Raw genomic sequence first — 13,856 nt, forward strand, 5'->3', positions numbered from 1 at the left:
AATGTCATCATTAGATTGCCTTTTCAGAAGAACTCAGATAGATACAGATAGCATTTGACTGTGAAACTTGGAATGAAGGCTTAAAATCTTTTGGGCTTAAATTTTATGTGAATTTTTTTAGGATTATCTTTAAATTGTTAATTGTATTCAGTATGGACTAGATCAGTGGCCTGCAAACTCATTAGTCAACAGTACAACGATTGAAATTTATTTTGAGAGCCAAATTTTTTAAACTTAAATTTCTTCTAATGCCATTTCTTCAAAATGGACTTGCCCAGACCGTAATTTGTGGGAGAGCTATACTCAAGGGGCCAAAGAGCCACAGTTTGCCAGCCACAGGACTAGATAGTATGAAAAGGAAGGAGTTTAAAGTATAAAAGACTCAGAATTATTTTCATTTCTAATTTTCATGTTTCTTTGAACTTGATTTTTTAAAATTTAATCTTTATTCAGATTATTACAATTGTTTTTCCTCTTCCTCCCCCCCACACCCCCCCATAGCTCCCCTCCACCTGGTTCCTACTCAACCCTCTGCCCTTACCTCCCCCTCAGTGTCCTCATCCATAGGTGTATGATTTTTGTCCAGTCTTTTCCCGTACTTCGCCATACCTCTTTACCACTGAGAATTATCAACCCTCTACCATTCTATGCGCCTGATTTTATTATATTCACCAGTTTATTCTGTTCCTCAGATTTTTGATTCACTTGTTGATAGATATGTATTTGTTGTTCATAATTTTTATCTTTACTTTTTTTCCTTCTTCCTTCTTCTTAATACTTTTCAGCATTTCATATAATACCGGTTTGGTGTTGATGAACTCCTTTAGCTTTTTCTTATCTGTGAAGTTTTTTATTTGCCTTTCAATACTGAATGATAGCTTTGTGGGTAGAGTAATCTTGGTTGTAGGTTCTTGCTATATATCACTGAATATTTCTTGCCACTCCCATCTAGCCTGCATAGTTTCTGTTGAGAAATCAGCTGACAATCTTTTTTTTATATATATATAAATTATTGATTTATTTATATATATATATATATATAAATTATTGATTTATATATATATATATATATATATGTTATTGATTTTTTACAGAGAGGAGAGAGGGATAGAGAGCTAGAAACGTCGATGAGAGAGAAACATCGACCAGCTGCCTCTTGCACACCCCCTACTGGGGATGTGCCCGCAACCAATGTACATGCCCTTGACCGGAATCGAACCTGGGACCTTTCAGTCCGCAGACCGACGCTCTACCACTGAGCCAAACCAGTTTCAGCTCAGCTGACAATCTTATGGGTGCTCCCTTGTAGGTAACTACCCTATTTTTCGGACCATAAGACGCACTTTTTCCCCCCCAGAAGTAGGGAAGTCCCTGCGTCTTATGGTCCAAATATAGCCTACACATATACTTTAAAAAAAAAGTTTTTTTACTTGCCCGGCTCTGTGTGCTTGCTGCAGCCACTGTCCATTCCTCCGTGCCCAGAGTGTCTGCCCCGCTCTGTAAACCCCGAGTGGTAGAGGAGTTCCCATGTATGGTAGTCAGCCTCCATGCCCTCGCTGCAGCCATATCTCCATGTCAGCCCAGGTGCGGTGTACGGTAACTGCGTAATCCAAACCGTAATCATCCCCTGTACCCCTTGCTGGCCCGTACTCCATGCCCGGAAGAATGCCGCGTCTATTCCCCCAATCATTCCTCTCCGCCCTCTGTTGCCGTGCTTGACTACTGGGTAGGCGTACTGTAGATCTCAGCAGAACCTTTACCATAAATCTTCAACTTTATTCTAATTTATTACTGAAGTCTCTCGTTATTGTGTTTTACAGTACATTTTGTCTTTTGCTGACTGTATTTGTTAATAATGGTTCTAAATGGTTCTAAATGCTGCTGTTTACAGGGTTGATTACATGTGTTTATGACTGTGATGTTTGGGTTTTAATGCACATAAAATATTTTAGGACACTATTTGTTTCAGAATCTTTTTTTCTTCATTTCCCTTCTCTAAAAACTGGTGCGTCTTATGGTCCGGTGTGTCTTATGGTCCGAAAAATACGGTAAATGCTTTTCTCTTGCTGCTTTTAATATTCTCTCTTTGTCTTTTGCTCTTGGCATTTTAATTATGATGTGTCTTGGTGTGGTCCTCTTTGGATTCCTTTTGTTTGGTGTTCTGTGTACTTCCTGGACTTGTAAGTCTATTTCTTTCATCAGGTGGGGGAAGTTTTCTGTCATTATATCTTCAAATATGTTTTCAGTATCTTGCTCTCTCTCTCTCCTTCTGGGATCCCCATAATTCTGATGTTGGTACACTTGAAGTTGTCCCAGAGGCGCCTTACACTATCTTCAACTTTTTGGATTCTTTTTTTTTTTTTCTTTTCTTTCTTTCTTTTTGCTTTTCCGGTTGAGAATTTTTTGCTTCTTTGAATTTCAAATCTTTGACTTAGTTCTTGGGATCCTCTAGTCTGCCATTGGATCTCTGTATATTATTTTTTATTTCAGTCGGTGTACATTTAATTTCTAGATGGTCCTTTTTCATATATTCGAGGGTCTCATTAAATTTATCAGCCTTTTCTAGGAAATTCTTGAAAAATCTTATAACCGTGGTTTTGAACTCTATCTCCATTCGTTTTCTTTCTTTTCTTTTTTAAAAAATATATTTTATTGTTTTTTTTTTACAGAGAGGAAGAGAGAGGAATAGAGAGTTAGAAACATCTACCAGCTGCCTCTTGCACACCCCCCACTGGGGATGTGCCCGCAACCAAGGTACATACCCTTGACTGGAATTGAACCCGGGACCTTTCAGTCCGCAGGCTGATGCTCTATCCACTAAGCCAAACCGGTTTTGGCCTCTTCCATTTTTTTCATTTGTGATCTGTTTCCTTGTCTCCTCATTTTCACTGCTTCCCTGAGTTGGTAGGGTGGATTTGTGTGCTAGGTGTCCAATAGGTCAGCCTCCCAGTTACCTGAGGTGGACACTCTTGGTGCACCCCTTTGTGGACTGTGTGTACAACCTTGTTGTAGTTAAGCCTTGATTGTTGTTGGTGTCACTGGGGGGAATTGACCTCCAGGCCATTTGGCTGTAAGGATCCGCTGTGTCTATAATGGAAGAATTGCTGTGCTGGAGACACACTTATTGGGCAGGACTTCTTCCAGTGGGGCTTTGGTGCTCACTGAGTCTGCCTCTTGAATGTATCATTTATGGATGTGAGTAGTTGTAATCTGGTGTCATCTCACACAGGCCACTAGATACACTAGCTTCTGGATTTTCAATGGTGTGCCGGTCAGCTACTGTCTGAGGCCACCCAGCAGGAGCTACAGTGGGAAATACAGTTTTCTCCTCTTTGCTTGGAGTTTGGAGGTTTTGGAGCTATCTGACGAGCTGCAGTTTGTTTGGTTAAGCTGATATAGGACATGTCATCTATATGCAAATATCACTGCAGGGAGCTTGGTTGTGTTTATAGATTGTGAGGGGTTGGGTCTCAGGGTGTCACTAGGCTAGGGCATGGTAAACAGCGATGACTGCCCGCCTGCCTTCTATGTGTTTCCACTTTCCAAGTCCCCGTGTCCTGTGCTGCAGTAAACAATGATTGCTGGGTGCACCTCTGTAAAAAAGTAACACTCACTTTCTGACCCAATGGCCGACAATCCAGTGTCTCCCCAGAAATTGGATTTCAGAGTAATTGGGAGCTTGTCTCTCTTTGGGTTGCAAAAAAGCAGCACATCTATTCGCCTACCACCAGCTTGATTCTCGCGCCTCGCTACCTCAGCTTTTCAGCTCTTGTGCATGTTTCACTGCTCTTTTCTTTTTTCTTTCTACTTGTAGAACTTCCATTCAGCCAGCTTTCCTGTTGTTCTGAGTGATAGATGTTTTGTCTTTAGTTGTAGTTTTGAAATTGTTGTGCGAGGCAGCAGTTTAGGTGTATACCTAGGCCACCATCTTGGTTTCTCTTGAATTTGATTTTTCATCAGTAAACTGATCTCTTTTAAACCCCAGGTATTCCCTGTTCATTTTTCCTATCTGTAACATTTCTCATTACATGTCTCTTTACCAAACTGTAAGTCCATCAAGATAAGAAACTGTTCTGTCTATCCCTTATACATACTTTCTAAATAGAAGGAATTAGATTAATTCAACTAGTACTTAATTATCTTACAGAGCTCTGGGGGTTAAATGAGCTATATTAAAGTGTCAAAATTATAACATTTTTTATTTGCCTAACACCCAGAAATGGGCATAGTGAAAAATTCATTTTAACACTATGTGCATTCTCTAGTCACTCTAAATTTTCAAATACATCGTTGTCCAAGGGCAATTAAGCAATTTCATATTTTTTGTTATCTTAAAATGCTGACTCTGTCATCACTGTTGATTGATGTTGATCAGTGGTTTTCATAATATCTGCATTTAAATCTTGGTTCTGTGATATATTATTTGTACACTTGACAATTTTAAATTTCTTCTTTAACCCCCTCTTTATTCATCCATAAACTGGGGAGTAATATCTTTTCTTAGTATTGGTTAAATTAATGTAAAATCCTAACAAGTAGTTTCATACTAATGTTGTATATAATATTTATTTACAATCAAATTCTAATAAGCAAAACAACAAAGGAGAAAGAATACTGCTATAACTTGAAAATTTGTTTTCTGTCGAAATGTAAGGAAAAAATCCACATTGTTTTCCAAATCTAGTAATTTTGTGTATTGATTTGCTGTGGAAAATTCAGTATGCTTTTGTTTTTTGTTTTGTTTTGTTTCGTTTTTTTTATTAAATTATTATCTGTGTACATATTTTAACGTTGCCCCCCACCCCACCCCCCCTCAGTATGCTTTTGAAGAAAAAACTGTCATGGTGTTAAATGAGAAGTTTAAGGAATGAAATTATCTTTAAACAACCTGTTTGTTTCTATTCTTCTCTTGAAGGTAGTTGTATGTTACCTGCAATAGCTAACATTTTGGTTTTTCCAGTGGCCAGGATGATACAAAACCGTTTGTGTGTATATATTATTCTACAAATGTGAGAATTTATTTTCAAATTACAGTTTGTTTAATAATATTGCATATTGACTATTGCTAAGTATAATATTCTTTTGTGAAAATCAGGACCTAGAACACTTGTGTTTCTGGATAATTTTAAAAATGCTTTTGTGACTTATGTAAAATGGGATTTAAATAAATTAGCATTCATGGTTCTATAGGTAATTTTGATTATCTTTCCTTTGATATGAGCTGAATTCTATGTAATTTAACCTTTTATTGCAGTGTAAGTAGTAGGTAATTTTGTTTTGTTATTAGAGAAATGCTTAGAAAATAGAATTGTTACATTTGGATTATTTAGCAGTAATAATTTTAAGTACCAGTTAAGCATATTTTTTTCCCCACAGAATGACAGCCCATATCAAGGTGGTGTATTCTTTTTGACAATTCATTTTCCTACAGACTACCCCTTCAAACCACCTAAGGCAAGTATCCCCCCTCCCCAAAATCTGTTAGTATAGACTTATATTTTATTTCAGAGGAATAGAGCGTTTTTAATAATACAGAACAGATTGACAGTTGTGGCGGGGGGGGGGGGGGGGGAGGATATCTGGCTGGATGAAAAAAAAAAAGGTGAAGAAATTATGCAAAAATAATAATAATAATCTTGTAGACACAAATAACAGTAAGATGATTACCAGGTTACCAGAGGAAAGGGTGAGGGGGGGAGGTAGAAGAGAGTATAGGAGGGATAAATGGTGATGGAAAGAGACTTGAAATGGTGAACACACAATACAATATATAGATGTTGTTTTATAGTATTGTACACCTGAAACTTAATACAATTTTATTAGCCAATGACACCCCAATAAATATAAAAGGAAATTGGGGTTGTGCATAATGTTATATGTAATGGATAAGAATAATTGAGGCCATATATATATATATATATATATATATATATATATATATAGAATTGAGTCACTGATAAAGAATGCTGGCTCTTAATTTTAGTTAAAACAGCAGCTAGACCTGGATTTGAATTTTGTAAATGGAAGTAAGGAACACCTTATCTTTAATGTTGTCAGGTTCAAATATGCTATGTAGGGCCCCCCTTTTATTATTTTTATACAGATTTGGGTTATTAACCCTACTATCTTATAATAGGTTTCCTGTATTCAGTTACAGGACCCATGTGCACATACTGCTGCAACTTAAACTATCATTTTGCTAGCTCTTTAGGCAGAGTATAATTACTTTGGGAATTGAGTTTGCATACATAACTATCAAAACTTAAAAGAGTTACCTAATGTACTCACTGAGGTGGGCTGGTTTACAGGTATCAAAAACATATACTTTACTTTTCAAAGCAGTTGACATAAATTCAACCTATGCAAATAACTTTAGGAGAGGATATACATATAGAACATTGACACTTCACTAGGACCGTCTTCACCATCATCTTATGGATGCAACATAACATTTACTTTAGATGAAACACCTATGATATTCAAAGGTGTATACTGTATTTTATGTACAGTGGAAATGCAAAGTCAAATCTATACTTTTATAACTTGATACCTTAATTAGCTGGTCTATAAATTTTGGTTTACAATCAGCAATTTATTTTTTTTAGGGTTAAAATAAAAATACCTTTGTTACTCTTTGATACTTACAACATGGTAGGACCAAAGATAACCTTCAGAACATTCACTGTATCATTGAGAACCTCATCTTGAAAAATTCACTTCTCAACCTGATAACCCTTTCATACTGATAACTGTATAATTACGCACACATCTCTCAAATGAAAAGTGTTTATACATTAACAGTACAATAGATATGTACTATATATAATAAAGGTTAAAATGGAGCTCTGGGACATATTAATTCAATTTACATTATTTCTAACGGGGGGGTGGGGAATTCTGTTTTCAAACAACCTAACAGAATCAATTAATTAGAGAAACGAGGTTCCAGTGTAATTACTCTTGCCCCAAAGTTATATTTTCTATTTTTTTTAAAAAGAGGAACTCTTAAAGGATTTTTGATCAGAATATGAAGATCAGTTTCTGTAATTTTTGGTCTTTTTATGTATATAAATTTAGGTTTTAGCCATTTGATTTTTAAAAACTATTACAATATTTTAAGCCTTGCTAAAAGTCTTCTCTCTACCTAAGTTAGGATACTTGTTTTTGTTTGGGAGAAATGCCTAAAGGTTTTTTTATTTATTTTAGGTTGCATTTACAACAAGAATCTATCATCCAAATATTAACAGTAATGGCAGCATTTGTCTCGATATTCTAAGATCACAGTGGTCTCCTGCATTAACTATTTCTAAAGGTAAACTACTTTAAAGGAATAGTCTTAAACTGCTCTGATTTTCTAATAATTAAAGGAGTTTGAGTTTTGCACCTACTTGTCTGAGTATTCGGATTTCTTGGTAAGAGTATTCCAGCATCTTTGTTCTTTTAGCATTATTGGTTAAAGAGATTTTGTGGGAAAAAGGTAAAATTCAAGTTAGGGTGTTGGGGCATTGTTTTCAAATAATAAAAGCAAAGTTTATTTTAATTGATTTCTGTAGTATTTTTCAATCTTAAGCTACTTGTACTTCTCACTTGCTACTTTTTGTCTTTGAACTAAAATGGCATATCTAAATTTAATAGAGCTTTTAAATTTTGAGTTTCCAGTATAAGATAATTTTGATTTTGTTGTTCTGTGTTAATTAAGATTAAAAATATTTTGGTAAACCTTTATTAAGCCCTTTTTTTAAAAAAAAAAATAAGGTATGTGTTATGTGAATATGGTAGTTCGTTACTACTTAATAACAGTCTAAAATTAGAGAATTCTTGGAAATCTCTCTAGATCGGTTCTGCTTTTCTACCTTTAATAGGGATTTATTATGTGACATCTCTAATAGGTTGTCTGGTCTTTGAATGAATATTCCAGATGGAGATATGGAGTATCTCTCCATCTTTATCTCCTTTTTTTTATTTCACTGTCACCCCACAGATAAAAATCACCTACCACAAAACTACTTAATGGGAAGGAAGTCTGCCTTCAAGTAATTTTCAGTTTTTGGTATTGGCTTAGCATTTCTTAAGTACACAAAATTAGGTTTTTAATGAGTATGGTAAATGCAAACTGAAACAGGGTGTAAGACAGGATATCATAAATTTTTCATATGTTTGTACAATGTATTTGTATCTCCTTAAGAGAGAGTATAGTATTTCTCAAACTTTTGACTAGAATTATTTTGGGGGAAGAGAAGAACAATTAGCTGCCATAATTTTTTCAAGTGTGACCTGATTTTAAGACCTGTTTTCACCTTTTTAGACGAGATCGGGCGCGTTCAGGGTGGTATGGCCGTAGACGCGGGAGCCGGCCTCCGGGAGCCTTGTTTTCACCTTTTTAGATGAATTTCCATTTTCTTTCAATTTAGGCTCTCTTACCCACCAGGCACCTGGTACCTAGTACAGTAGGTGCCAAGTTTTTTTTTTTTGCTATTGCTGGGAATGCACTATTATAATGAACATATGTTTCTATAAGTACAGGCTGAGTTTTATATCTGCTCCCTTGCACTTGGGTTTAAGATTATATTTTCTTTGATAAATATATTACATTGATGTTTTTTTATGGTATTTTCTTTGTCGTCATCTTAAGATTGTCATACCCACTTCAAGTTTTTATATCTGAAAATTCCATAACATCTTGCACAATGTCTGGCACATTCCAGGCATTTAAAATGACAGATCTATAATGCTTTGACATCTTCTATGTTAAATAGAATAAGGGTAAGAGTTAGCATTGAAAGCTCATTTAGTAATAGACCATGGTGTTGTTTCATTTAGTCAGTACTTTTGGGTATATGGCCTCCACCTTGTAAATTCAAGGGAAGAAAACATATGGTCAGTGGAGCAGTTAGGAGTTTTTGTGTAACTTCTTAGGGGAGGACAGGATAGAACGGATTTTTATTGTTATAGCTAAGAAGAGTATCGTATGGATGTTCCCCAAATATAGTCTTATTAAAGTCTTATTTTTCTCCATCAGAGTACTAAGAAATTCTAGTGACTTAAATTCTAATGCCACCTATTTAAAAAATAACCGTGGCATTATTTGACTACCTTGGAACTCGAGTTTGACAATATTTTAATAGCCAGTACTAACGTTAACCCAACAAAGCTCTATTTTTAGCATTTTTTTTTTTTCACCAGGGCCTTGTCTCCTGTGAAGCAAATATCTGTAAATATTTTTCTCATTGAGATGAAGATATAAACTAAGAAAAGTTTTTTTTGAAGATTTAGGTTTATAATAGCTTTTGATTTCTAGTTTCAGACTTCTTGTGGTCAGCAAAGATGCTTTATAAAATTTTAATCTTGAATTAATTGAAATTTGTTTTATGGCTTATGGTATACCTGTCTTGGAGAATGTTCCATGTACAATTAAAAAGAATATGTATTCTGCAGTTTTTAGATGAAATGTTAAAGATCATCTGGTGAAATGTGACATTTCAGGCCATTGTTTTCTCGCTGATTTTCTGTCTGGATGATCTATCCATTGATGTAAATGGGTATGATAATGTTTTTAAGTGCACTTTAAAATTCAAATCCCGATGCTGGGTGACCACATTTGTTTTCTTGCAGTTCTTTTATCCATTTGTTCACTGCTATGTGATCCAAACCCAGATGACCCCCTAGTGCCAGAGATTGCACGGATCTATAAAACAGACAGAGATAAGTAAGTATGTAGTAGTTTGCAATTTTTCTTAATGAGTTACATTTATATTCTGCTGTAAGTTGTGGCAATGCCAAGAAGACTTGACGCTTATTTCTGGTAAGATGATAGTCATTAGTAGGTTTTAGTTTGTGTGACAGTGAACAATAGCCCCTCTAAAATGTTTTATTTTCTAACATGTTCAATACTTTGCCACTTTAATTATTAACTTTTGGGGAAGAAAGCAAATTCTTCACCACAATTACGTTTTGAAAATAATATTGGTACTATTTTTAAATTTTGGTCTAAATTTCTCAAATATTTGAACTATTTTTATGTGCAACTTTACCATAACTTTTGTATTATAATTAATGCTAAGTATACTTGTTCAATTAGGTACAATAGGTTAGCAAGAGAGTGGACAGAGAAATACGCTATGTTGTAGGGTAAGAGGATCTGCACTCTATGGTGCGCTTATTCATGGTACTGCCAGCACTTGAGTGCTGCATGCTTTAAGGCACTGTATTAACTAACAAATGGTAACCAATGTGGCATTTTTCTGAAAATGGTTCTTTAACTGCTTGATCTCTGTTTAGCGTGAAAGAATACCCAGTAGTCATTGCTTGAGAGTATTTTTGCATGAGAAAGTAGTTATATAGCACTAGTAAAAAATGAAATTTAAATAATATTTCAAACCTCCATGGTGTTTAAATTTTAAGATTGGTATATGTTAAACTTCATACCAACACTATATGGAATGTCATGATGTAGTTTTTAGGTTTTGCTGAGACAGTAATGTAAGTGCGGGGGAGGACTTTTAATTAAACCTACGCTTTTTATTAAGCCTATGCCTATAAATGTTCATTACTGACATGCATGCATTAGTGTCAGCTCTACTTTGTGACTCCCTATATGCTAAGTGAAACCTTTGTTTAAAAGTGCTGGCTTTTTGAGAGGGTATCCTTAAATAAAAGTAACCATGAATTGGTATAAAGAACTTCTATGTGTTAAAGTTGAGAAAAGTGCTTGAACTATGTTTAGTTCTTGGTTTGAAATGAAGCTTAGTTAATACTTTATAAAGTTCAAAACTTTAAATATCAGTTCTGTGCCCTTTGACATATATTCATTTCTTAAGGCTATCATTCTATTTTTTGTTGCTTATGTAAGACTATGGCATGGGTGTAATGGAGAAATTGATGGCATTTATCAATATTAGTGATCTTCCTCAGCATAAATAACCTTGTTTTTGTGTGAATTACCTGTTGATTTTTTAAGCGAAGTTATTTCCAGTATTACCTAGGGATTCCCATTCATCAGGTCTCAAGTGGGATTTGTTATTTCCAATCACTTACACTATTTGAAAATAACCCAAGTGTTAAACATACCACTCATATTCCATTCACAGCAGCCTCTTGAAAACTACTCTTTTACCATCCTCTCCAATGTCTTAATCTTTTGCCTGTGCTTAGGTCTGATATTACTCGGGGTCAAAGTCTAGGATTCTGATAAAATGGGTTAGTTAACTTTTGTTTGGCTTTGATGGAAATTTGTATAGATGTACAGAATATGTGGGCTGTTCTGACAACTCCACAATGAACTGTAAAATTTTTTAAACGTTAAAATTAGTTGGAATGGATACTAACTATAGATTTTCTAAGAAAACATTAGCTCACTTGGTAATGCAGATAAAAGATCTTTGATTTTTTGTGACAATGAACAATAGCCCCAACAATGTCACCCAATCTCAGTGCCACTTTATTGTGTTTATTAAAATACTACATTTAGTGTTTTGGAGGCATAAGGTCCTTATTTTCCACAGTGCTTTGAATACCAATACTATTTCTCCCTGTTTGCTTTATTCCAATCACAGCTATTAGATGACTTTATGATTAGTCTGGAGGTAAAATAGAAGCCTTTCCCTTTTAAATATATATTCTTTTAACTTCTTAAATAATATATTCTTTATTTACAGGTACAACAGAATATCTCGGGAATGGACTCAGAAGTATGCCATGTGATGCTACCTTAAAGTCAGAATAACCTGCATTATAGCTGGAATAAACTTTAAATTACTGTTCCTTTTTTGATTTTCTTATCCGGCTGCTCCCCTATCAGACCTCATCTTTTTTAATTTTATTTTTGTTTACCTCCCTCCATTCATTCACATGCTCATCTGAGAAGACTTAAGTTCTTCCAGCTTTGGACAATAACTGCTTTTAGAAACTGTAAAGTAGTTACAAGAGAACAGTTGCCCAAGATTCAGAATTTTTTTTAAAAAAATGGAGCATGTGTATTATGTGGCCAATGTCTTCACTCTAATTTGGTTATGAGACTAAAACCATTCCTCACTGCTCTAACATGCTGAAGAAATCATCTGAGGGGGAGGGAAATGGAGGCTCAGTTGTCGCATCAAAGGAAACAGCATTATTCTAGCAGCATCCATTCTTGTTTCAGCCTTCCACTGTTAGAGATCTGAGGTTACATGATATACTTTATGCTCATAACTGATGTGGCTGGAGAATTGGTATTGAATTTATAGCATCAGCAGAACAGAAAATGTGATGTATTTTATGCATGTCAATAAAGGAATGACCTGTTCTTGTTCTACAGAGAATGGAAATTGGAAGTCAAACACCCTTTGTATTCCAAAATAGGGTCTCAAACATTTTGTAATTTTCATTTAAATTGTTAGGAGGCTTGGAGCTATTAGTTAATCTATCTTCCAATACACTGTTTAATATAGCACTGAATAAATGATGCAAGTTGTCAATGGATGAGTGATCAACTAATAGCTCTGCTAGTAATTGATTTATTTTTCTTCAATAAAGTTGCATAAACCAATGAGTTAGCTGCCTGGATTAATCAGTATGGGAAACAATCTTTTGTAAATGCAAAGCTGTTTTTGTATATACTGTTGGGATTTGCTTCATTGTTTGACATCAAATGATGATGTAAAGTTCAAAAGAGTGAATATTTTGCCATGTTCATTTAAAAGTGCACAGTCTGTTACAGGTTGACACATTGATTGACCTGATTTATGCAGAATTAATAAGCTATTCAGATAGTGTAGCTTTAGTATGCTGCACATGATACTGGCAACCCTGGAGTTCATAGATGGACTGGGGACCCAGCAGTTTTGAACATGTATATGGAATTGAAGAAATTTATTTTCCAGGTGCAACCCCCATCTAACTAAATTTTTTCTTCACCTTGTACACTTGACAGCTAAAAAAACAAACAAAACCATAACATGGGAGTAATAATGGGTTTAAATTTACAAAATAAAGTACTGTTTGGTGTGGGAGTTGTCATGAGGCTATGTTGAAGTGACTTAACTATGTGGGCTATTGAGTATCCATCGAAATGGGTTTGTTCAGCCATTTACATTAATGAGCATTTAAATGCAACAGATATCATTTCAGGTGACTTAACATGAATGAATAAAAGTCAATGCTATTGGATAATTTTTTGTTTGACAAGTGCTATGTGTGCCACTGATTTAATTTCTGTAGCAACAAGGGCATTATCATTCTTCACCCTTTCTAATTCTGACCATACAGTTTTTCCCTTTTCCTAGTTATTTTGATTTGCCCATTGCTTTCTTACAATCTGTATTCGATTTCTAGCACGTCTGTGACTTTTCTTCACTTCCACGTTTTTGCACTGCTTACACTTATGTGCAATCTTATTCCTTGTCTGCACAGATGTGGAAAGCTAGATATAAAATAAATGTTAAAGCTTGATTTTTATAAACATTTTAATATGTAGTTTGGACATGATTTATTGACTAAGGTTCTCTAAACTGGAAGTGAAATGCATGCCTTCCGAACATGTTCTGGCTTTAATTCTGTAATAAGCATTTCATTGAGAAATATCAATCTAACAATTTTCCAATGAGTGATTTTTATTTTTATTCTTAAAAATTGACTCCAGGGTAGGTGTCATTTAAAACTTTGGATTCAAATTATAAAAAAAGTTAACGTACTGCTCTCTACAAGCTAAGATACACTGTTCCTTGGCTCTATTTTCAAAATAACTACTTTTGAGAATCTGGTCTCAAAAACACAGCTTTAGTGGGCATATCATTATTTAAAAGCCAACCATCGAACACCTCTGTGCTTGCTGGATCACTGATTTGCTTTCAAATTGACCTTTTTAGCCATAGACAACTCTT

General features: G+C 34.9%; 1 protein-coding gene across 12 annotated transcripts in view; it reads left to right on the plus strand.

Moving 5' to 3' along the window:
- Positions 1 to 13,443, plus strand: part of UBE2D3 (ubiquitin conjugating enzyme E2 D3) — a 37,282-nt gene extending 23,839 nt beyond the window's left edge. For 4 of the 12 annotated variants that reach the window (XM_084901948.1, XM_084901945.1, XM_084901946.1 and 1 more), the window contains exons 5-8: positions 5,377 to 5,454; positions 7,207 to 7,312; positions 9,613 to 9,706; positions 11,655 to 13,443. In XM_084901948.1, coding sequence (XP_084758074.1) covers positions 5,377 to 5,454; positions 7,207 to 7,312; positions 9,613 to 9,706; positions 11,655 to 11,700 — 324 coding nt within the window. In that variant the 3' untranslated portion in view covers positions 11,701 to 13,443. Of the gene's footprint in view, positions 1 to 5,376; positions 5,455 to 7,206; positions 7,313 to 9,612; positions 9,707 to 10,078 lie in introns of all 12 variants that reach the window. The other 8 variants (XM_084901944.1, XM_084901943.1, XM_084901939.1 and 5 more) reach the window with 6 other exon arrangements.
- Positions 13,444 to 13,856: the final 413 nt, after the last annotated feature.

The sequence above is a fragment of the Pipistrellus hanaki genome (genome assembly GCF_964339955.1).
Source record: "Pipistrellus hanaki genome assembly, chromosome: 1".
Taxonomy (NCBI): domain Eukaryota; kingdom Metazoa; phylum Chordata; class Mammalia; order Chiroptera; family Vespertilionidae; genus Pipistrellus; species Pipistrellus hanaki.